General features: G+C 35.3%; 1 protein-coding gene across 1 annotated transcript in view; it reads right to left on the reverse strand.

Moving 5' to 3' along the window:
- Positions 1–302: 302 nt before the first annotated feature.
- The window catches only part of Hpd (4-hydroxyphenylpyruvate dioxygenase), a 45,127-nt gene continuing 20,541 nt past the window's right edge, over positions 303–24,888 (reverse strand). The window contains exons 6-11 of the mRNA XM_072520154.1: positions 18,687–18,776; positions 16,780–16,880; positions 15,627–15,819; positions 8,805–8,924; positions 1,593–1,832; positions 303–606 (exon numbers count right to left, since the gene is read on the reverse strand). Coding sequence (XP_072376255.1) covers positions 532–606; positions 1,593–1,832; positions 8,805–8,924; positions 15,627–15,819; positions 16,780–16,880; positions 18,687–18,776 — 819 coding nt within the window. The 3' untranslated portion in view covers positions 303–531. The remainder of the gene's footprint in view (positions 607–1,592; positions 1,833–8,804; positions 8,925–15,626; positions 15,820–16,779; positions 16,881–18,686; positions 18,777–24,888) is intronic.

Raw genomic sequence — 24,888 nt, forward strand, 5'->3', positions numbered from 1 at the left:
AAGAGAAATTAAACTTTTTTCTACTTATAATTAAGGATAAAATGCAAGTTCATTAACGTAAGCGAAATAATATTTTTTTGCACATTATATTATTATTTGAAGCATTATTTGGTTAAAACATCTTATTTTTGGCGGTAAAAAAATATTTTAATTTATCTTAACTAAAGGTGGTATTTGTTTGAATTTACAGACTTACGATAGATAGATGGAGCCAACTTAATTTTCCATATTTTTTTTATACAAGAACTACTCGATACACAATCTCATTAAAATCCGCAAGAGGGGGTTTAAATTAAAACAAGTCGTTTTTAGAGTATTTATTTTAAATTATATCCTATACAATATAGTATCTTCTTACGTATACAAATCTTTAACATAACTAATAATCGTATATAAGCACAGCTGCGTCTCAGTCTAAATATGTTCCCTTCTTAATTACTGAATTAAAATATGTATCATAAAAATAATAAAAAGTACTATGAAAAGCATCATCATATATCCTATAAACAATTTGTTTTTAAAAACATTTTTTTATAGATTTCCTCTTTTGGCTTGTTCCAATTCTATTGCTTCGAAAAGAGATTTGAAATTTCCTGCACCAAATCCCTAAAAATATTAAGATTTTAATAAAAAGTTGCTTTTTGAAGCAATAAACCCTTTTTTAAAATAGAATATAAAAATAGAAACTACTGCAAATACTGGTCTTTCTGATACAAACAAGAGATAGACCAGACAGGACCCTAATACTGGTTATTGTAATTTTAGCATTTTATTTACTGTGTGCCGTAGGCCTGAAGATGCATAGTAAATTGTAGTATGCAAAATCGGTGGTCGGTGGTAGAATAACTTCATTGTGAGTAATAGGGGAATTGCTCGAGAAATATGCACTTAAAAACCCTAAAATATGCATGAAAATATCACCAAAAACTGAAATATGCACTAAAATATGCTTTTTATGCTTTTATTATTATTGCATTAAATATGCATTAAATGCATATAAATAAAAAACGCAGTAACACTTGTATTGAAGGTATTTAATTTATTTTATGTTAAAGTCAAAAAAAAAATTATTGAAATTTGTATTATCTACATTATTATATTCATTTAGTCTTTGATTCATCATCATTGCTCTGTTTAATTGAACTCTGTTTTACTATTAATCCACTTTTTCAGAAGAATTGATTTACTTGCACTTTGTTTTGACATTTTCAAATACTTTTGATAAATACTTAAACACAACTTTACTGAAATAACTGTAACTACTGACAGAACGACAATTACATTTTGTCTTTTGCTAATACAAATTCTGGTAATTTGTTATTTGTTAAGCTTTCGGAAAAAACCATATTGATTTATAATTTATGATTTTATTTATTGCCGGCGTTTAATAATCGCGTTCTACTGTTCATATTGTCATATTATGCTAATACCAATAAGAGGTATTTGTGGTATACCTGAAAATATGCACTTTTAATAAATGCATATGCACATACAATTTATACAAAATATCCAAATATGCACTTAAATATGCATTTTGCATATTTCCCGAGCTCTAATTATTCAAATTCAAATTTAGGGCATTCCAAACTTACGTTATGGTTTCTTCTCTGAATAATTTCCAAAAAAACGGTTGGTCTGTCTTCAAGACATTTCGTGAATATCTGTAACAAATATCCATTCTCATCGAAGTCAATCAGAATTTTAAGTTTTTGTAGTATATCGAGGTCTTCAGCAATTTTAACACTACTAGCCTTAAGTTGTTCTTTCAAAATGGTGTAATAAGAGTCGGGGATTTCCATAAACTCAACACCGCGAGCTTTCAAATTCTTAACCTAAAAGAGTATAGAGCCAAATTAAATATTGTAATGATAATAGAAACAAAACTTAACTGATGAAAATAACTGAATTTATAACAGAATTTATATATAGTAAAAAAGAAATTTTGACTTTTTTATACAACGACCTAAAAGATCTATTTTTATACTTTACATTTATGTTCTATAAACAGATCTAGGCTTTTAAAACACTATTATGTGTTTTGTAGGTATATTTACGTACTTGATCAGCCTCTAAAAATATTTGTTATATGTAACTAGTTATAGTAGTTCTAAGGCAAGAGACTTAGAAGAGGCAACTGCATATGACAGAAAAAGATGGAAATTGGGGGCGGAGAATCGGCGACAGCCGTAATAAATCCGTTATTATATATATATATATATATATATATATATATATATATATATATATATATATATATATATATATATATATATATATATATATATATATATATATATATATATATATATATATATATATATATATATATATATATATATATATATATATATATATATATATATATATATTTAGGGATTCTACAGTATTCACTGCCTTCCCTCGCTCAACCGTTTCCATCTCTCTCTGTTGTTCCATTCTCCATCGTTCAGTCCTCTCTTACTCATGGCGTCGTCTACTTCGTTCCTCCAGGATTTTCGGGGTCGTCCTCTTTTCCTCCTTCCTATGGGGCTCCATTCGGTTATTTTCTTTATCCATTTGCTGTCGCTAGTTCTTCTTACATGTCCATACCACTTTAGTCTTTTTTGTTCTATATATGTTAGTATGTCTGTTTCTATTGATGTTCTATATATATATATATATATATATATATATATATATATATATATATATATATATATATATATATATATATATAACTAGTTATAGTATCGGCTAACAAATTCCCCGCGGTTACGGATAATAGGTTCGGCCGTTTCCTCTGCATTTTCGCGGAATCTCCATGTTGCTCCCATTTTCCTATTTTACGTGTTCAATACCTTACAAAAATATATCCAAAGACAACAAACATGATCCCTATAATTAACTCTTGTGTGCAAGGGTGGGGCAACTTGGAAATTTACATAAAAATCGCCATTTTTTTATAGTAGATTTGAATTTCTGACCCAAAAGTAAGTAACATTTATTTGTAATTTGTTTACAAAGCTCAGAAGGCCTTGAAGTTATAGGGCCAAAATACAATTAATAGATACAATTAATATAATACTTAAGTATTACAAAGATTCTTGTCCAATTATGCTCCTTGCATACTACATTGACTTACTATTCTCCTCCATTCATCTATGTTGGTTGCTCGTTTTTTCAAACCATCAATTCCCTCCTTACTGAGATCTTCCTATGCGCTATCAAGCCATCTTTGTGTAGGCCATCCTTTGGCATCATCTTCCTTTCCATTCTCATCACATGCCCCATCTAAGATTTTTATTATATTTACTGTCAGTTGTATGACAACATTTACTTAAATATAATGTTTCTAGAGATAATAAATAAAGTACCATATTGGGTTGTAAGTTTTAAAAATAAAGAACATACTTCTATAATCCCAGCAGAAGATACAAGTGTAGCCTCATATCTTTTCGAAAATCATAAATGTACTGGAGTGTTAAATTTGGAACAAACTGAAAATACTGAAACCACATCTTTCGCTTCTAAAGAGTCATCCACGTATATACAAAACAGTCGATCAGAATCTGACTCTTGTATTAAGCAAAATGAACATTATTCTGTGGATACCTTAGTTAGTACTGAAGTGTTTAGTAATGCCATTTTTTCTTCATTGGCCATAGTAAAAGTGTCATACAGTATCAAAATTAAAAGAATCAATTGCATATAAAAACATGCTTCTTCTTCTTAAAGTTCCATCTCCTATCGGAGGTTGGATATCATAACGGCTATGGTCACTTTGTTAGCTGCTGCTCTGAAAAGTTGTAGTGAACTACAGTTAAACCATTCTCTAAGGTTTTTCAGCCAGGAGATGCGTCTTCTTCCTATGCTTCTTCTTCCTTGGATCCTTCCTTGCATAATAATTCTCAGCAGCTCATATTTTTCTCCTCTGGTTATGTGACCCAAATATTCTAGTTTTCTTCTTTTTATGCTGTTCATAATTTCTAACTCCTTATTTAGACGTCGTAGTACCTCAGCATTGGTAATTCTTTGAACCCACTGAATTTTTAATATTCTTCTGTAACACCACATTTCGAACGCGCTTCTATTTTCCTTATGTGTTGTTTCTTCAATGTCCAAGCTTCCATTCCGTATAGTAAGATAGAAAATATGTAACATCTTAGAGCCCTCAATCTGAGATGCAACTGAAGGTCTCTGTTGGTAAGCATTGTCTTCATTTTCACAAATGCTTGCCTTGCAGTTTCAATTCGGACTTTGATTTCTCTGCTTTGGTCATTTTTGTCATCAACCCAGGTTCCCAGATATTTATATGTCTCTACTTTTTCTATTTGGGTTTGCTCTATCATTAATCTTTCATTTCCATGTTGCGTTTTTGAGACAATCATGAATTTAGTTTTTCTCTTATTTATTTTTAGTCCGTATCTAATGCAATAATCGTTAATTCTATTTACCAATTCTTGTAGCGATTCCAGGGTGTCTGCCATTATAACGGTGTCATCAGCGAATCTTATGTTATTTACTATTCTTCCGTTTACAGAGATTCCATCACCCAGATCCGCTATCGCTTCCTGGAATATGGCTTCACTGTACACGTTAAACAGTAATGGTGACAGAACGCAGCCCTGTCTTACTCCTCTCTTTATATCTATATTTTCGGACTTTTGTTCTTCTATCTTTATATTGGCCTTTTGATTCCAATACAGATTGATAATGATTCGTAAGTCTCGTCTGTCTATATCTTTGTTTCTCAGTATTTCTATTAGTTTTTCATGTCGGACCCTGTCGAATGCCTTCTCGAAGTCGATGAAACAGGAATAAATATCTAGGTTCATATCTAAGCATCTTTGAGAGAGGACATTAATAGCAAACAATGCCTGTCTTGTTCCCAGTCCCTTGCGGAACCCAAACTGAGTATCATCCATATCATCTTCTAGTTTTCTATATAATCTTCCATGAATCACCTTTAGAAATATTTTGAGGGTATGGCTTATTAGTGATATTGTCCTATAGTCTGAACAATCTTTGGCATATACTGTTTTTGGTATTGCTACAAAGGTGGACACCAACCATTCCTGTGGGATTTTTCCAGTTTTATATACTTCATTAAATAGGTCCAGAAGTACAGGTAGAGTTTCATCGTCTAGACATTTCAGTAGTTCCGCAGGTATTTCGTCTGGACCTACAGTTTTTTAAAAACATGCTAAGTGGGTTTAATTACGAATAGGACCAATTTATTCAAAATCAACAAGATGACGACTTAGCTTAGCTTTATCTTTGCCTCCTTGGGTAGGCTGCCCTAATGAACACATTTTAAAAGAAAATTACCTTAGTTTATCTTCCGATCTCAGACATTTTCTAAGTAACCCGGTGTTAATTTTCAATTTAATTACAATGCTTGTTATCCTATAGCATTGGCAGTTATGAACCAATATTGCAAATATACGTTATAATCTTGCACCTAAAGTGATATCAGAAGAAAATTTTTGAAGAAATTATTTTTACCGTTTGAATCTTTTATGTTAAGCCAATGATAAGGAGTTCGACAAATTAAATGAGGAAGAAACTTTAGTAATCCAATAGTTCATACGGATCAGAATATGACATCTCTTTTAGACGATATGGATGTTTGGAAGAAAGATTTTGATGTTAGTTTAGACTGAATGTTTTGCTGATCCACAGTTAAAATAATTCTCTATGCTTTTATAAAACGACTTATCCTTGGTTCGTTATACAGTTTCTCTAGCTCCCTGTTTCTTCGTTGCACCCAACCTTCTACCATGTTTTTGCCTCCATATATATAGCTCTGAACATTTTCCTTTCCCATCTTTCTAATTCCACCACATTTGCTTTTTTTACTGTCCATACTTCACTACCATACGTCACTGTGGGCTTTATTACTGTTTTGTATATTCTTAACTCTTTATTTTTCTTGGCACATATTTGGATTTCCTCAGTGGTCTAAGGTTTCCTATCTCTTTATTTCCCTTTGCCAATCTGGCATTTAGTTTCCATTCTTCCTAAACTTTTTCTTCTATAATAACCCCCAGATAAGTAAAATGGACGACTCTCTCGAAATTATTTTCATTTGATTTATTAGACATAAAAGTAAACGCTATGTATTCCTGAGTATCATGACAGTACTTTGACTTTTCCTGGTTTAATATTTTTATAACATTTTGTAATTCTTTTTTGTTCTTTAATTATTGTTTCCAAAACCAAATTAAAATGCACCAAGAATAACGGATCTCCTTGTGTAAGGGCATAATTATATGACTTCATACTACATGATTTCGTATGCTATTCAGTCATTTTTACTAATCTGACCAGTTTTGCGGGTATGCCCAAGGAGCTTAGTGCTTCATACATTTATTTCCTTCTTATCCTATCATACGCTTGTTTAAAATCTATGAACAGTGCATGAACGATTACCTTATTATATATTTACAGCATATTCATAGCAAGTAGCTTGAATTTCTTTTAAAAATCTGATCTGTCACTGATCTGTTAACTCTAAAACCGGTCAGATACCTAATTAATCATCAGCCAATCTATTGAATCTCTTTTAATATTTTGGGTAATATCTTGTATCAATATTAACCAATACAGTAACATCTCTGTAATTTTCACATTCCAATCTATCCTATTTCTATGTTGGGCACAGTAAAACTTTGGCCCAATCTTTGATCATATTTTCTTTTTCCCATATCCTCTTGATAACACTCTAGATCCTTTTTTGCATCTCCTCTTCTTCATTTTTTACCATTTCCGCAGCTATTTAGTTTTCTCCTGGTCTTTTGTTATTTTTGAGCTCATTGATTATATTTTTAATCTCCTATACTAGGCAGTTCTATTATTATGCCACCATCCTGTATTCGGAAATTTTCATTCTCATTTGCATTTTGCTCATTTAAAAGCCTCTTCCATATAACCACCACTGATTGTTTTTTATTTGCGAGTGTTCTATCTTCTTTTTTGTATGTATGAGTTGTACTTCTGGTATCCCTTTTCAGTTATTCGTGATATTTTCTCCAATTCGTGATAGATAGTGGCGCTATAACCGAAAAAATACGATTTATCCTGATACCCCAGTAAAATTATCAAAACAATTACAGAAATACATTGCTAAAAATTTAAAATCTGAGAAATGTCAGCAAACAGGACCCCCACACCATGTTAATATTAAACACGTGCTTTTTGGTTTTTCATTTAGCAGTGTATTTCTCGACATATTAGAGCTTTACATTATTTTCCAATTATACTAATCAACATCCATCAACAGTTCGAAAACATGTCTCTAAATTATTTTTGCATAAGTAATCCAAATCTGCCATATTAAATAATGTTCATATTTAAGTTTAAGTTTTTTTATCCGATGTAAATTTCGCAAAATATTCGACCATCCCGCTTCTTTTGGCTTACCCGATATAACGTATATGGTTCTCAATATATTTTGCTGTGACATGTCGTTTCCATAAGATATATATTGTGTGTCAAAAAGGTCAGCAAGGACACATAAAAGACAAGAAAGTAAGTTCGAGAACTTTTTCAAGATGAAAGAGATGAAATATAGGAGATGCAATAATTAAATCATTTAGAGAGACAGATCACGATGGATGAAATCAAATATGCTATCAAAAACTCTAAAGATGATAAGGCAGCTGAATTAAAGTGAAAAAGGAAATCTTCAAAGTATGCAGATTTGTTCAACAAGGTGTACGATACAGGAATAATACCACAAGAGTGGCTGAAATTAGCGTTTATAACTCCCAAAGCGTTTAATATCCCTAAAAATCAAGAAGCAAAAGAGTGCTCCAACTATTAAACACGGAGCCATATGAGTCATAATTTAAAGGTACTGCTTAAAGTAATACATAAGAGAATTTATGAAAAGTTAGAGAAGGATATTAGTGAGACGCAGTTTGGAAGTTAGACACAGATGCGTTTTATCGTGACTTTTATTTAACTTATCTTATGAAGAATTTTTTCAAAACACGCTTCCTAATATCACAGCGTTAGTTATAGAATAGTGCTGAAATGGAGATTACTATAAACGTTAAAAAAACGAAATACATCTATGCTAATTACAATATGGCCATAAAATATACACCACATATTCACAATTAATGGTAACGTGATAATATAATAAGTAGAAAAATATTAGTATCTGGGAACTTTTATCTCTGCTTAGACTGCAGGGTATTAAAAATATCACGGACTATTAGAAATACAAATAAAGAAGTACTGGAGAGAATTGGTAAAGAAATAGAACTAATCACTAATATACAAATAAGAAAACTTGAATACCATAGGCACGTGATAAGGGGACTAAAATATGAAAAGTTAAGATTTATAATACAGAAAAAGATCAGGGAAGAAGATTTCTTTTGAGCAGAAAGTTTAAAAATAAAAATAGTCATTATGATTGCCAACCTCCGTAGGGAGACGGCACTCTAAGGAGAAGAAACAATTTTCTGATTGAAAATCAAATCATTAAAACAAAACAAAAAATATGTATTTATTTTGACAATTCATTGTGGTTTATTTCTATGTATAAAATATTCAGTTACATATTGTTTAACGTATTTGAATATTTAACTGGTTTTTTAAGTACTAGGATTGTTTAATGTAAATATGTTTAATCAAAGTGGCTTTGTATCTATTACAACGGAATATATTTAACTTTATTTTTAATTACTAGTTGAATATATTCGTATTTTAAAACTATTTGCTATTGTTTCTTCTCTAAGCATTGCCGCCAATGTAAAAAGTGACACGACCCACAATCAGTTAAAAAATAATGTGCGTTTAATCGTTTTACTTACACTGGCTATTATATCTTGTGTGTTAAGAGCAATATGTTGTACTCCAGCTCCACCGTAATATTCAACATATTCTTGAATTTGACTCTTCTTCTTTCCAGGAGCAGGCTCGTTTATTGGCATCTAAAAATGGACAATATACAAAAAAGAATATAAGAATAAAAGAACAAAATGTTTGATCTAAATTATTGTAACAAAATAATTGGTATTAATTTGTGAATTTATCTAACCAAGTAATTCTTGTCTTTCAATTATCATGTGTTTATATGCGTTTTAATGCTAATCACGTTCTGATGTTGTATCACATGTTTTAATGCTGAGTATTAGCAAATACCGTCATTTATAATAATATTTGATTTAGAAAAAGCATTCGATTGTATGGAACACTAGATCAAAGCAAATGTATTACAAAATAGTCGAATTGAATATAGATATAAACGCACCCAAACTAGAATAAAATTATAGGCATGATCGAAACTAATTCAATTAAGACTAAAAAACTTTCTTGTCAGATCCGTTTTGAATAAATAGAACAGACTGTGAAATTTCTTTTTGAGTCTTTTTAATGTTATTTGGGCCAAACCAATCAATTAATTCAAGACCCAATTTCTGTGAGCAATCTATTTATTGCGGAATTTCGATCAATTTATGATTAATTTCTGATATTAAAATTAAATTAAAATAATTCTGTTATTATACAGGGTGTTTCAAAAAGGTATGTCATAAATTAAATCACGCATTCGGGGACAAAATTATTATCTCCTAAACTATTTGACATTTTGTTATAAAAATGGATACGTTACTTTCCTATTCTGAAAGCATTTTTCATACAAAAAAAAACAACAAAATCTAAGGACAGAAAAAAATTTTAAGGGGGGTGTGATTAATTATTTTTAAAAATTTTTGCCTTATCACTTTTTCAAAAAACAGATTTTATTTAGTTACGGCCCTTTATTTAGCGCACAATGGCTCAGGGACACTACTCCCACTCTGAAGCCTTGGGAAGGTGCAAGCCTCCAGGCTAAGGACGAGAGTGAAGTCGAGAGGCCGTGTTCTTGCACTGTCTACATCCCAGACGAGGACGGAAAGAGGTGGGAGGCGGAAAGTGTGCTGACTCGATTAAGGGTCAGCAACCGAAAGCTCAACACCCTTATATGGACCGTTTTGGGCAAAACACCTGCAGAAAAAGGGCAGGTATGGGTCCTCTCAATGGACAAAGAGTCCTTTGAGGAACTCAACAAACTTCAAATGTGTCCTTACTTTGGCATCGGAAGAATTAAATTCCGTGTCAAGGATGATGGGTACATTAAGAAGGTTGCAGAGGCCGGACCATCGGGGTTGCAAGGCGTAACTGCCGCAACCTCGGCAGTCAAGGCTAAGCAAAAAAGAAAAGAAGTAAAACCTTCAGAGGGGCAAAGCTCTAAAGCAGCGCCAAAGAAGGTTAACACTTCGACCAAACACAAGGCTCGCCCTAAGGATGATAAGTCGAGGGAAGGAGCTAAAGAAGGAATAATCCCGAAAGAAGTCCGTACCGACTTGCAGGGGAGTGCTACAAACCCGCCCAGAAGGCTAGAAGCCACTGAGCGGGTGGCCGCTCCCATGGAAGGGGTAGAGGACACGGGAAAACCCGAAAGTTAGCCTTCAGTTTAGAGGAAGGCAGAGTAAAGGTCCTGCAGGTCAACCTTCATCATGCTAAAGCTGCGTCGGCGGTTTTGTGCAGAAGGTTTGACATGGAAGGCCTGGACTTGGCCCTACTGCAGGAACCATGACTCCACGGAGGGAAGATTGCAGGCTTAAAGCCGCAACAAGGTAAGTTACTATACGATGCGAAAGGAGAGACACCTCGAGCATGCATTGTATATGGTAACGAAGTAAACTGTACACTGATTCCGGATCTTTGCTCCAGAGACTTTGTTACAGGTATTTTAACCGCTTCCACCGAGGAAGGTAGTAAAAGATGGTTGGTCTGTTCTGCCTACTTCGCTGGAGAGAAGGTCTTCCGCCCAGGCATAGTAGAGGACGTTATAACCTACAACCGAAGGGAGAACCTTCATCTAATACTGGGATGTGATGCCAATGCCCACCATCTGGCATGGGGGAGTACGAACATCAACAGTCGAGGTGAGTCTTTACTACAGTTCATCTTAAGCATGGGTTTAGAAATAGCCAATATAGGAAATAAACCTACCTTCGTTACGGCCACGCGCAAAGAAGTCTTAGATGTAACACTTTGCAGTGAAAAAACGTACGATACTATAAAGAATTGGCATGTGTCAGAGGAACCTTCATGTTCCGACCATAGGCACATTCGATTTGATTTAATTACTTCGACTCGAATGGTGGCAAGGTTTAGGAACCCGAGAGAGACGGATTGGGAGGGCTACAGAGGCTCACTCGAGAAGTCTCTTGAGGGAGGAATCGGCACCATAAAAGATACGAAAGATCTCGAACTGACAATCGAAACGGTGAGGGGAGCTGTTCTGGCCGCTTACCAGGAGAATTGTCCAGAGAGAGAAAAGAAAGGAAAGAAAAACACACCCTGGTGGAATGAACACTTACAAAAGCTTAGGGCAGATGTAAGAAGGCTATTCAATAAAGCCAAATTCAACCAGGACTGGGCCATTTATAGAGAAAAACTGACGCAATATAATAAGGAGATCCGAAAAGCCAAAAGAGACTCGTGGCGAAAGTTCTGCGAGGAAGTCGAACAGGCTCCCGCATGTTCCAGAATCCACAAGGTCCTGGCTAAGGATGGTATTGCGAATCAGGTCGGCCTCTTGAAGAAAGAGGACGAAACGTATGTAGAAACCCTGGAGGAAAGCTTAATAATGCTCACCAAGGTACATTTTCCCAGCTCATCCATTGACAATATTCCTTCGGTAGAGGTAGCTCATCCCAGAAGGCCTACTAAGGCGGACTGGAAATTAGCTACCGACATCACGAGACCGGAAAAAGTCAGGTGGGCCATCAATAAATTCCAGCCATACAAATCACCTGGAATGGACGGGATTTACCCAGCCTTGCTACAGAAGGGACAGGATGTGATCATCCCGCATCTAACAAAGATATTCAAAGCTAGTTTGGCATGGAGATATATTCCAACCGCATGGCGAAGGGTGAAAGTCACATATATCCCCAAGGTTGGTAGGGTAATGGACCAGAACCCCAAGTCATACAGACCAATAAGTCTATCCTCTTTCCTAGCAAAAACGCTGGAAAGATTGATAGACAGGTATATTAGGGACGACGTGCTGATGGAGAATCCACTTAGCGATCGCCAATATGCATACCAGCCAGGAAAGTCAACTGACTTGGCGCTGGATGATCTTAACAGACTGCTCTCAAAGTCGCTAGATGACAAGGAGATAGCGGTGGCGACGTTTCTGGACGTGGAGGGAGCGTTTAATAACGTCTCCTTCGAGTCTGTAACGGACGCGCTTAAAAGAAGAGGAGTTCCTGCCTTCATATGCGAGTGGACAAAGGCGACCTCAACAAACAGGATCATTGTGTCCTCGTTAGGTGAAGCCACTATTGAAGCGAAGGCAGGAAGCGGCTGCCCACAAGGAGGAGTTTTATCCCCATTACTGTGAGCTACGCTTATGGACGACCTACTTAATACACTGTCCAGGGAGGGTTTTCACTGTCTGGGTTATGCGGACGATTTGATAATTGTAGTCCGAGGACGCTTTACCAAAATAATTTCGGAGAGACTTCAAGTCGCTCTGAGGATGGTGGACAGCTGGTGTGAGGAAGAAGGCCTGAAGGTTAACCCTAAAAAAACATCTGTTGTTCCCTTCACCAGAAAAAGAGCACTGCAAGGCTTACAGCCACTAGTGCTCAAGGGAGTAGAAATCCCATTCACAAGTCAGGCCAAGTACTTAGGTGTAATATTCGACCAGAGGCTGACATGGAATGCACACATTCAGAAAGTCACACAGAAGGCCACTATGGCCCTGAATACATGTAGACGAATGTGTGGTAAGAATTGGGGGTTAAATCCTAAAATGAACCTCTGGTTGTACACAAGGGTTATAAGGCCCATGATAACTTATGGTTCAGTGGCGTGGTGGAACAAAACGCAACAGTCCGGGGCGATTCGATTGCTCAGTAGCACACAAAGGCTTGCATGCTTGAGTGTTACAGGAGCCATGAGAACAGCCCCAACGGACGCGCTAGAAGTTCTGCTGAACCTACCACCTCTGCATATATACATACAGAGTGAAGCCAGATCAACAGTACATCGGTTGATCCAAGGCCAAGCTCCAATAAGTATCATACAGGGAGCTGATAACTTAAGGCTATACCAGGACATAAAGGCAGACCCCGTTCTAGGAATGCCTGTAGACCGAATGGTTACGAGGTATAGTTTTAACAAAAATTTTCAAATTACAATACCAAAAAGAGAGGACTGGGAAACTGGTCCGCCGCTAACAGCAAACTCAATATGGTATACGGACGGCTCCAAAACGGATACAGGTACGGGGGCTGGAATATATGGCATAAAACCAAGGACGGAAGTCCGGGTATGTCTAGGAACATACGCGACCGTATTACAAGCCGAATTAGCTGCTATACACAGGTGCGCTATGGAACTAATCGGCCGAAATGTAGATAACGACTCCATCGTTATCTATTCGGATAGTCAAGCGGCTCTAAAGGCTCTCAGTTCGGTACAGGTCGATTCATGGCTGGTATGGAACTGTTTGGATGTCCTCTCTCAGGTGGGAAGTCAAAACAGGTTGACACTTGCCTGGGTGCCGGGACATAAGGGTCATCGTGGCAACGAGAAGGCCGATGAATTGGCCCGAGAAGGCGCATCTACGCCACTGGTTGGTCCGGAACCCTTCTTTGGAATCGCAAATACGATAAAAAGGGCAGCCATACACAAATGGGTGCAACAGAAGTCTCTTGAGTGGTGGAACAACTCACCAGGACAGAGGCAGGCCAAACAGTTCATCATAGGACATTCGGCTGAATTTACAGCAGACTTACTTTCGCACAGACGCAGGACTGTCAGAATGATAGTGGGTCTGCTCACTGGGCACTGTAGACTCAATAGACACTTGAGTCTCATAGGCCTGACAGAAGAGGACACCTGTCGTTTCTGTCTGGAAGAAGAGGAAACCGCTGTTCACGTTCTGTGCCATTGCGAAGGTCTCGCACGAATGCGGTTTCTAGAACTCGGAGAGGAAAAACTGGAAGCACCAGGCTACATGAAAAGGCCACTATCAAGGCTGTTGAGTCTCATTAAGAGGACCAAGCTAGATGAAGTGCTTTAAAATAAGGGGGAAACACAATAGATCTGCAAAGGTCGCAGTGTGTCAGGCTCTATTGGCCGCCCCATTTTCTACATTCTACATTCTACGGCCCTTTCCATTAACCTTCATTAACCCTAAAAATTACGTGCAACTAAATAAATGGCTTAAATGAATGAACGAGTACAAAAAATGTCTATAACCTGTATAAATATGATATTACAATAAATGTTCAAAATGACCCCCATTTTCTTCAATACATATTCGGTATCGTTTTAATAAGGAAAACCGAATGCGTTGAAAAATCATATTTTTCTGACAAAACTCATTTGCAGCTTCAAATATTCTAACCCTCAATTGTTGTTCGTCCTCTATTGTTACAGAATACACTTTCTTTTTCATAAACCCCCAACAGCAAAAGTCCGTGGGGTTAAGAGATATTAGATTGTTATCCACAATTCCTGCCCAAACATTAACTTTGAAAGTCCTTTGGTGATGAGTCATTTTTTTGGCGTGAGGATTTTCGTCGTCCCAAATGTGCTTGTTATGATGGTTTGTTATTCCATTTCTACTGAAGGTAGCCTCGTCGGTAAACAAAATATTTCTAATAAAATTAACATTTCGAGTGTTTTCCATTAACAAACAATCGCAAAATCTAATCCTTTTAGGATAATCTTCAAACCAATAACTCTTGAACCGTTGTTAAGTGATTTGTTTAAGCAGCTGATTCTTCAAACGCCTCCAAACCCTTACGCGAGGAACATTTAGTTGAGCAACTATTACCCTTGTGCTTGTTCCAGGGACTTCTTCAATGATTTTTAAAATGTCTTCATTAGTTGCGTCCATTATTGGACGACCACTATTGCCAGCAACTTGCGGTTGAAATGTACCCGTTTCCCATAAACGACGATCAATGGTCAGAAATAATCGTCTATCGGGTGTATTTCGATTGGGATATTTTACTGCATAACGCCTGCACATTTCCTTGACATTCACCTACGATATTCCCGATAGTTTATTGAAATCAAAATTTATTCTGATCCAACTTAGTCAAAGTTAAATGCATATCTGCCATTTCCTGAAATGTGTAGCCATTGTAATATCAAAATTTTTAATATTAATCTTATTCACACAATAAATAATAGCTTCAAATTATTGACTATTATTGATGGAACTGTTTGTAATTATTGTATCCATAGAAACTAATTGTAATTTTGTGGCTAACTAGGAAAAAACTAGTTTTCCGAAAAAGTGATAAGAGGCAAAAAAGTTTTAAAAATAATGTGTTAAACTAATGATGCCACATTGAACACACTCAAAAGTTTGGGGGGATTTAAGGCTGCACAGTAGTTTAGGAGATAATGCAAAAAAACAATTTTTATTTTGTGACTTCAAAGGGCTGTAACTTTTTTTGTGTACACTTTTGTACTAAGGTAAGTTGGATTCAATAAATTTATTTTTGTCCCCGGTATGCGTGATTTAATTTATGACATACCTTTTTTAAACACCCTGTATACACATGTATATTGCAATAATTCAAATATACAAAGTTTGGAGATTAAATAATTACCTTTATATTTTCTTCCCAGTTAGCCATTACAATAGATCGTAGTGCAGAATACTCAGTGTGAATCTGGCTGTCATCTACAGACCAAAATCTGTGGAATTGTAGAACATCTTCATACCATTTGGCAACGGATTCCATTTCTTTATCAGCCTGGTTTCCTACGATATGGTCGATGAAATCCAAATTTGTGGCTGGACTGAAAATAAATATTTTATAGAGTTTTGTATAAATTACCATAGAAAAATTGATATGCTGTATTTTCAATTCAAAAGTAGTCTACAGGACTAAATAGAACAGCGGTTCCAGTTTTTTTACAGTATGTCTGAAACACGGGAAGTAAAATTTACATTATCTCAATTATTTTTGTGGTTGCAAGGTCGGCAGAGATCTTTAGTTGAGGGTGATGCAATTTTTGGAGCTGGCCACATTATATTTTGTAAATTACGACGTTTTCTACTAATAACTTCATGAGACCTTTGGGCACTTCAGCTGATGGAACAGCATTTTTCAGTCTTCTCAATTTAGTTTCAGCATTAGATATAAATATATTAAAAGATAAATAATATTTTAATCAACATTTATTTGGAAAGTAATCGTTCTCAGTAAAATGTAAACTACACAGTCATGTACTTGGTTATAGGTCTGCCATTTAGCAAAATACATTGCCAAATTTTTCTCATATTCTCGTCCAGCGGAAACTTATGTATGGAATTTTTTTGTGAATTATAATAGTATAACACTGAGGAAGACTGCAATAGTTTTTTAAAGTCGAAGTCATTGTTAATTACAATATAAGCCGGTCGCTAATATGTATACAAATTAATCACAATTTCAAAGTTTTCCCGAAGTAGATGCTTTTGAAATCTACTATCAGGCGTCGCCCACTTTGCGGTTCCTCGCGAATAGACAATTTGCGCTAGTTGGTGCTAAAATAGGGTATTTATGCTAGTTGTTGATGAGTTTACGTGTACCCAATTTGACAAATTTAGACCTACAAGACACAAAACTAATATAATTCTTGACACTTCAGTACAATTCATGCGATTTTTTGCGATGTGTGTGTCTATGTGTATACAGAGATTTATACGTAAATAGTCTTAGCTAAAACGATGTCGTTAAAAATATTTGTAAAAAATCTATGTAGTTATATACTTACAGCATTTTTCCTAGTGGATCTGGTTGACATGGCGAATATCCAGGTAGAAACTGACCTCGGTATAAACTTTTATCTATTAAAGTGTGGATTGTATCTCCGTACTGCAAATTATTATTAACATTATATAAATATCAAAACTAAGCTAACTATAAATGCAGAATCTATTACCAGATATTTAAGTACGCGTGTTTACGAAGTCACGAATTGAAAATGTAGCTCAATGATAAAACTTACAATTCACGGTATTCTACTCGATCATTATAACCCAAATCGATTTAGCTAAGTGCACTACTATTTTTTAGAGAAATATGGGAAGTGTGAGTTCCCTTAAGTACAATAAAAAATTTTGGGACTTCGTCAGATGTTTTGTTTGATCCAGGTATACACAGGGCTCTTGTATCAAGGCAACATCAAACATTCTCACAGCAACAGTAAGTTCTGTCTCTATGTATACATAGTTCTTTATTCTTTCGACATATTTACGCTAGGGTTTCTTTAAGTTAGTTAGTCTTTTTTCAACTACACTTTAATATTTTATTTAGTATTTATCTTATCTATCTTAGATTTTAACAGTGTTTAATTAAAAGAGTTACATTACAATATTGTTATTGTAGTGTAAAAAGATAAATACCTAATTCTTCTTCTTCTTCTTGATGTGCCTATCCGTTACGAATGTTGGCGATCATCATGGAAATGATTATATTATCTGCAGCAGCGCGGAAAAGCTGCACAGATGTTGTGTTGAACCAGATTCTGGGGTTCTTTAACCAAGATGTTCTTCTTCTTCCTAAACCTCGTTTTCCAAATATTTTTCCTTGCAGGATGGCTTGAAGGAGAGCACATCTGGATTTATTTCGCATAATATGTCCGAAGAACTGTAATTTTCGAGATTTTATGCTGGTCAGTACCTCTCGGTTCTTATTCATTCTTCTTAGGACCTCCTCATTTGTGACTCGGTCAGTCCATGGGATCTTAAGCATTCCTTGATATAGCCACATCTCAAATGCTTACAGTTTTCTTCACATATCTTTGTTTAAGGTCCACGATTCCACACCATAAAAAAGGACAGAGAAGACGTAGCATCGCAGCCTTCTTACTTTTATATCAAAAGAGAGGTTGTGACTCTTGAAGAATGCCCCCGTCCGATTGAAGCTAGATCTAGCTTTTCCGATGCGTGCTCTAATCTCCTGGTTGTTGGTCCATTCTTTATTTATTATGGTGACGAGGTAGTTGTAGTGAGTCACTCTTTCTACATGGGATTGGTAATTATCATAAGCTATAGATATAAAATATATTTCTTTTCGTGCTAATTATCATAAGCTTTGTCTTCTTAACGTTTATATTGAGTCCATATTGTTGACTGTAATACGCGATTTTGTTCATAAGAACTTGTAGGTCTTCTAAAATGTCCGCAAATACTATGGTGTCATCTGCAATATCTGGTGTGTAGCCGGTAACTATTTAGTAGAAAACCTTTTTCAGTTTCGTGCAAAGCTTTGATAAATATTCATTCAGAGTACAGATTGAAGGTTAGAGGAGACAAAATACAGCTTTGAGTCACTCCACACATAATTTTCACATAGTCAGATAAATAATAGTCAATAATAAATTATAAATATTCAGTAATAAATTTTTGAGGGATTCGCAAATTTGTTGGACGGTAATACCAATAAGATCAGAAAGATTTTAATTTTTTGATGATTTCTGTTTCTTTAGTTTTCTGTTTTAGATAAGAGAATATAGAAACTTTATTTAGTTTCCCGACAAATATTATGAACAAGAAAAATTTTAGTTAACTCTAATACTAAGGTGTATTTATTATAGCAGATTTATAGAAGTTTTACATATTTTGCATTGTTTCTAAAACACATTCACGTTGAATTACATAAAATACAAAATCAACTTACGGTATGGATAGAAGCATAACGAACAATTCCCTCAAAATCGGCCTCCTCCCAAATATCTCTTAATATTTTAGCGCCTTGGGATTTTGCTCTCTGAAATAAGTAAAAAAAATCTTCTTACAGCGAAAATAATAATTAAGAAAAGAAAAGTAACTATAGCGAACTACTTTACGTAATAAAGAAAGAAAGATACACTGATTCCAATGCTTCTATAACAATTTATTGCTTTTTTGCACATATGGATTAATATCAATTCACTTGACCAACACGTGTTGTCTAACCGTCTTCCCTCGTCTTTATCTCATACTCTTTTCCGGAATTTGCAGATCAACAATTCTTCGTATAGGCTGATTAGAATCTCAACGTTCTCTACCCATCTTAACATACGCTCTAATTTTTGCATTAATTGGTTTCACTCCCAGATTTTCCGGAATTATATATATATATATATATATATATATATATATATATATATATATATATATATATATATATATATATATATATATATATATATATAATATATATAGGACAGGCAAAGTCATCTGTCTTGGTTACACAAGTGGTCGATAAGTTATGTTAGTGGCACTTGCGCGACCTGAAAACCCTAACACTAGACCTTAGCCAGTAGGTTATACGAACTTTCCCTTCCTTTTTTGCTCCACTTATACATCTAAGCATTTTCATTTCTGCAACATGCGTTGTTCCTGTTTTTTTTTAACTCTCTGACATTCAGGTAGACAGAAAAAGTTACATCATAGTTGGTTTTATAACATAGCTATATAATTTTCCTTCCCGTGTTATTGGAATTTTATTTTCCATTATTTTGTTAAATTGATTTATAGTACTTAAAACTATTACTTTTCACAGTACTGTCAGCATCCAAATTTGGTATTTTTTACCAACTAAGATTTTTGACTAATTATGTTTTAAACCTTCTTCTTCAAGGGCTTCACTGTTTCCGTTTTTGTTCTAAATCGCTTTCAGTATTTCCCACATCAATACACCATCAACATATATTAATCATGCTACAAGGAATGTTACCATGTAGTTTCCATCTTATCTGATTTAACACTAGTGAGAATTGCTAATATGAAACACATAAGAACAACAAGTTCTAGTAATGTACATATATTAGGAGACATTGGTACACATATGGTTGGTAAAACGAAAGGGAAAGTAACAACTAGGAACATCATACTCAGAAAGCTAACGGGAAGTAAATGGGGCGCACGTCCTTGCGTTTTAAGAACAACGGCACAGGCACTGTGTTTCTCAACTGCTGAATATGCGTGCCCCGTTTGGGGAAGACCTGCCCACACCAAACAAGTTAATACTGCGCTAAATGAGACATGCAGGATAATAACGGGGTGCATTAAACCAACGCCACTCTCAAATCTATATAAAGCAGCGGGTTTTGCAGAACCCTCAACACGCAGAGGCGTTGCAGAGCACATAGAGAAAATTAAACAGATCGCGGACGAGCGGCATGCCCTATACAAAGCTCGAACACCACGAAAGCGACTAAAATCTAGGAAAATCTTCCTTGGAACAGTGCAGGATGAACCGCCTGAGTATTTTCCTCTTCCCCAGGTTCAATGGACCGGCCAGTCCCTAGACTTTAAAACGTGGAAAACTATGAATCGGATAAGAACGGGGGTCGCTCCAGTAAAATCAAACATGGCAAAATGGGGAAAATCGACCAAGATGATGTGAACTGTGACTGTGGAAAAACACAGAATATGGAACATCTTCTTACATGCAGAAACTGCCCTCATCGATGTACCCTCGAAGATTTGTGGCTCACCAACAAAGATGAAACCGACGTAGCCCGATACTGGGCCGAAATTTTATGAATGACATGTCCGGACACGATAAAGTAAAGTAAGTAACATATTGTTGGAAAAGATAATTTAAATGCACATTGAAATAAAAAATAATTAAAATTAATAGAAAAATAAGTAAAAAAATAGGATAATAATAAATTAAATACTAGATTTCTGATCTCTGATGAAGAATATCAGAAATGCAATTATTATTTTAGTTGAGAATAAGCCACAATATGAGTTTAAAATAAGTTCCGAAGTGGAAATCGAAAAGTCAAAAATAAACTTATTTTAAACTTATATTGTGGCTTAATCCCAACGAAAATAGTAACTGCATTAAGATGCCACAAGAAAATAGCTTCAGAACAGGATATCAGAAAATTTTTCGAAACTTAACAATCCATAAACAAATTGCATCAAAATGTTTCGAAGATAGAACATCCAAGAAAAATGACGACAAAACTAAATAAGACAGAATAAAGTATAAATGAAACACACGGCATACATACACTGTGTGTCAGCCTAATGGAATAAATTATCTAATAAATAAATGAGGGAGTATTCGAAAAAACGGTCGAATATGTCGATTAGTATTTATAGCTGCGCATTTTTTTCCATAAAAACTTTTTATACGGGGTGTTTCAGATAAAGGTGACCAATATCAACTTGCTTATTTTAAATAGAACACCCTATATATTAATTAATATTTAGATTCCTCAGATTATTTTAGATATTTTTTGAATACAATGTCCTATACCTATCTTTGACTGTTTCGGAAATATTAAGTAAAATGCAAAAATTCACATTTAGAAAAAAATTATTACAAACAACATATTCAAAAACTTCTAAATAATACAACTCTAAACAATAATGTAGGAGATGTTCAAAATGCTCCTCACGAACGCCTTGGCAACACCCTAACCGTGAATAGAAATTCCTTCTAACGTTACTCAACATCTCAGGTGTGATCGATCTAATCGCAAGCGTTATTCGTCTTCGTAAGTCAGTTAAGTCTGTGGGTTTAGTTTTGTATACAATACTTTTCACATATCCCCATAAGAAAAAGTCTAATGGCGTCAAAGCAGGGTATCGTGGTTCGCCATTCCGTCGATCCTCGTCTCTCTATCCATGGATTTGGAAATATTTTTTTGATATACTGCCAGACATGGATTTGGTAGTGGGGTGGTGCTCCATCGTGTTGAAACCATATCATATTCGCTGGAACTTGCGGCTTTCCTGGATCAGGATAAAAGTTGGCCAACGTTGGCACTACATTATTTTGGAGCAATGCTAAATAATTTTCGCCATTAAAATTGCCATCTATGAAAAAGGGACCTATGATCTGATCTTCAATAATTCCTGCCCACACGTTAACCTTCTCAGGGTATTGAGTATTGCCTTTTCTCATCCAGTGGGGAATTTCCCTGGATTAATACCGGCAATTTTGCTGATTAGCATGACCGTGAAGAGTAAAGTTGCACTCATCAGAAAACAAAACATGTTTTAATTGGATCACATTGCTGTCTAACATTGCCATCATTTATTCACAAAAATACGTTTTCCTGTCAAAATCATTTTTCGTGGGCTCCTGAATGTGTATAATTTTATAGGGATGCATTTTGTTTTCTTGTAATATTCGAATAACCGATGAATAGCTAATATCGAGTATTGGGGCTGCTTTTCGAACAGAAGTATGTGAATGTTCCTCAAACTTAAGCACAACAGCCAATTTGGTATTCTCACTTATTGCATTGGCAGCTTCTTTTTTTACCTTCCTAATATGGCCCAGCTCATGGAATTGCTTCTCTATTTTACTAATTGTCCCTTAAAATATGTGCGGCAAATCAGGAAATCCTTCATGAAATAAACGAGCTACTTTGATTTGCGTCCGTGTCTTATCTCCATAGTTAATCATCTGTATAACTGTAATTTTGTGCATTTCTGTTAAATGAACCATTATTCTGGCTTGCGGTTAATGAAATTCAAACGAATATAGCACTGACAACTACTTCTGTAGACAAAGTAAACATTTTTTTGTTTTTTTTAACATATCAATAAAAAGAAATGCTTAAATAGTTTTTGCTTACTTTATCATTACCAAGACCTAAATCAGTAAGAAGTAATAAGACAGTGGTAGCGACTTTCGACAAATAAAAATAATTTTCTTTTCTAAATGTGAATGTTTGCATTTTACTTAATATTTTCGAAACAGTCAAAGATAGGCGTAGGACATTGTATTCAAAAAAATGTCTGAAATGATCTGAGGAATCTAAAAATTAATTAACATACAGGATGTTCTACTTAAAATAAGCAAGTTGGTATTGGTCACCGTTATCTGATACACCCCATATAAACAGTTTTTATGAAAAAAAATGCGCAACTTCCTCATTTATTTCTTAACTAATTTATTCCATTTGGCTGACACACAGTGTATAAATAATATAAGTGTGAGTATACACTAAGTCCAATATTCTTAAAAACGTACAAGAGATTGACAAGAAAATAAAGTTCTTGTAAAATAAGTATTCATCATTCAATCTTCGCTTATCCACTGCTGGACATAGATCTCTCTCATAATTTTCCATCTATTTCGATCTTGTGCCTCTTGCATCCAATTCCTATAACAACGTTTTAGATCGTCAGTCCAACGTGTTGGTGGACGACCTCTACTTCGGTAGGCATCATCTCTTGGTCTCCATTCCAGTATCCGCTTTGTCCATCTATTGTCTGTCATTCGAGCCACGTGACCTGCCCAGTTCCATTTTAGTGTTGCTACTCTCTCTACTGCATCAGCCACTCCTGTTCTTTGTCGTAGCTGGCGATTTGGGATCTTGTCTCGTAGTGAAACGCCCAACATAGCACGCTCCATCGCCCTTTGACACACACGGATCTTTTGAACTGTTCTCCTTGTTATGGTCAACGTTTCGGCACCGTAAGTTAACACTGGCAAAACACACTGATTAAACGTTTTTCTTTTAAGGCATATTGGTATATCAGACGATTTGAAAATATGGTTCAGCTTGCCGAAGGCTGCCCAAGTCAGTCTTATACGACGGAGAAGCTCAACGGTTTGGTTATCTTTTCCTATGCGAATCTCATGACCTAGGTATTTATAGGCCCTTACCTGGTCTATGGATCTTGTTCCTACGCATATATCTTCGGTGACTACAAGATTTGTCATCATCTGGGTTTTAGGTATATTTATTTTCAATCCCCCTTCTAGCGAGGAAAGGTAGAGCTGATTTAAAAGTTCTTTGGCCTCATCTATCCTATCAGCTATTAGTACAATATCATCTGCAAACCTTAGATGGCTAAGCTTTTCTCCGTTTATGTTTATGCCCTTGTCGGTCAGTTTTGCCCTTTTACATATATATTCCAAAAGCGTAGTGAACAGTTTCGGCGATATGGTGTCCCCCTGGCGTACTCCACGTTGTATCGGGAATTTCTGGGTCTGACGATCACACAACACTGGCTGTTGCGTTTTGGTATATATGTTTAATTATATTTATATACCGATAGTCAATTCGGCATTCTGTCAAGGCTTCCAACATTTTTTGTTGATTTACGGTGTCGAATGCTTTTTCATAGTCGACAAATATTAAAGCTAGTGGTTTATTATATTCAGTGCATTTTTCTATAAGATTTTTTATTACCAGTAGGTGATCGTTTGTTCCATAGCCTTTTCTAAAACCCGCCTGTTCTATGGGCTGATAAAATTCCAATTTATTTTCTAGTCGTTTCGTAATTATTTTTGTAAATAGTTTATAAATATGTGAAAGTAGACTTATGGGCCTGTAATTCCTGAGGTCGGTAGCATTTTTTTTTTTATGAAGTATGATAATTTCTGCGTTATACCACTGGGTTGGTGTTATTGCAAACATCTAGTGAATAGTTTGGCAAGGACCTGCCATAATCTTTTTCCAGCCACCTTCAAGGCATCTGCCACTATTTCATCGCCTCCGGGGAACTTGTTTTTCATTTCTTGCACTGACCTTCGAACTTCATTGGGTGTTACGTCCGGTAAAATTTCAGATCCCTGATTGATTATCTTTGGTAATGATCCACTCCGGTTACATTGCTGTTCTTTGTATAGTTGTCTATAAAAACTCTCTATCGTATTCATAATTTGAATTCTATCCTCAATGATTTGCCCCTGTTCATTTCTTAATTTGTGGACGTTTTTTCTTCCAATGGACATGCTCTGTCTGAGTACTTTCAAGCTTTCGTTTTCTTCTCTAGTTATTTCCATCGTATTGTATCGTCTCAGATCTTTTCTAACTTCCTTTTTAATTTTCTTATTCAAAATTCTTAGTTCATTTTGGTTATGATCCTGATTTTCCCTAAGTTTTCTTCTTTCCTCTAGAAGATGTTTTGTGTTG

This window comes from Diabrotica undecimpunctata, chromosome 1 (assembly GCF_040954645.1).
Source record: "Diabrotica undecimpunctata isolate CICGRU chromosome 1, icDiaUnde3, whole genome shotgun sequence".
NCBI lineage: Eukaryota > Metazoa > Arthropoda > Insecta > Coleoptera > Chrysomelidae > Diabrotica > Diabrotica undecimpunctata.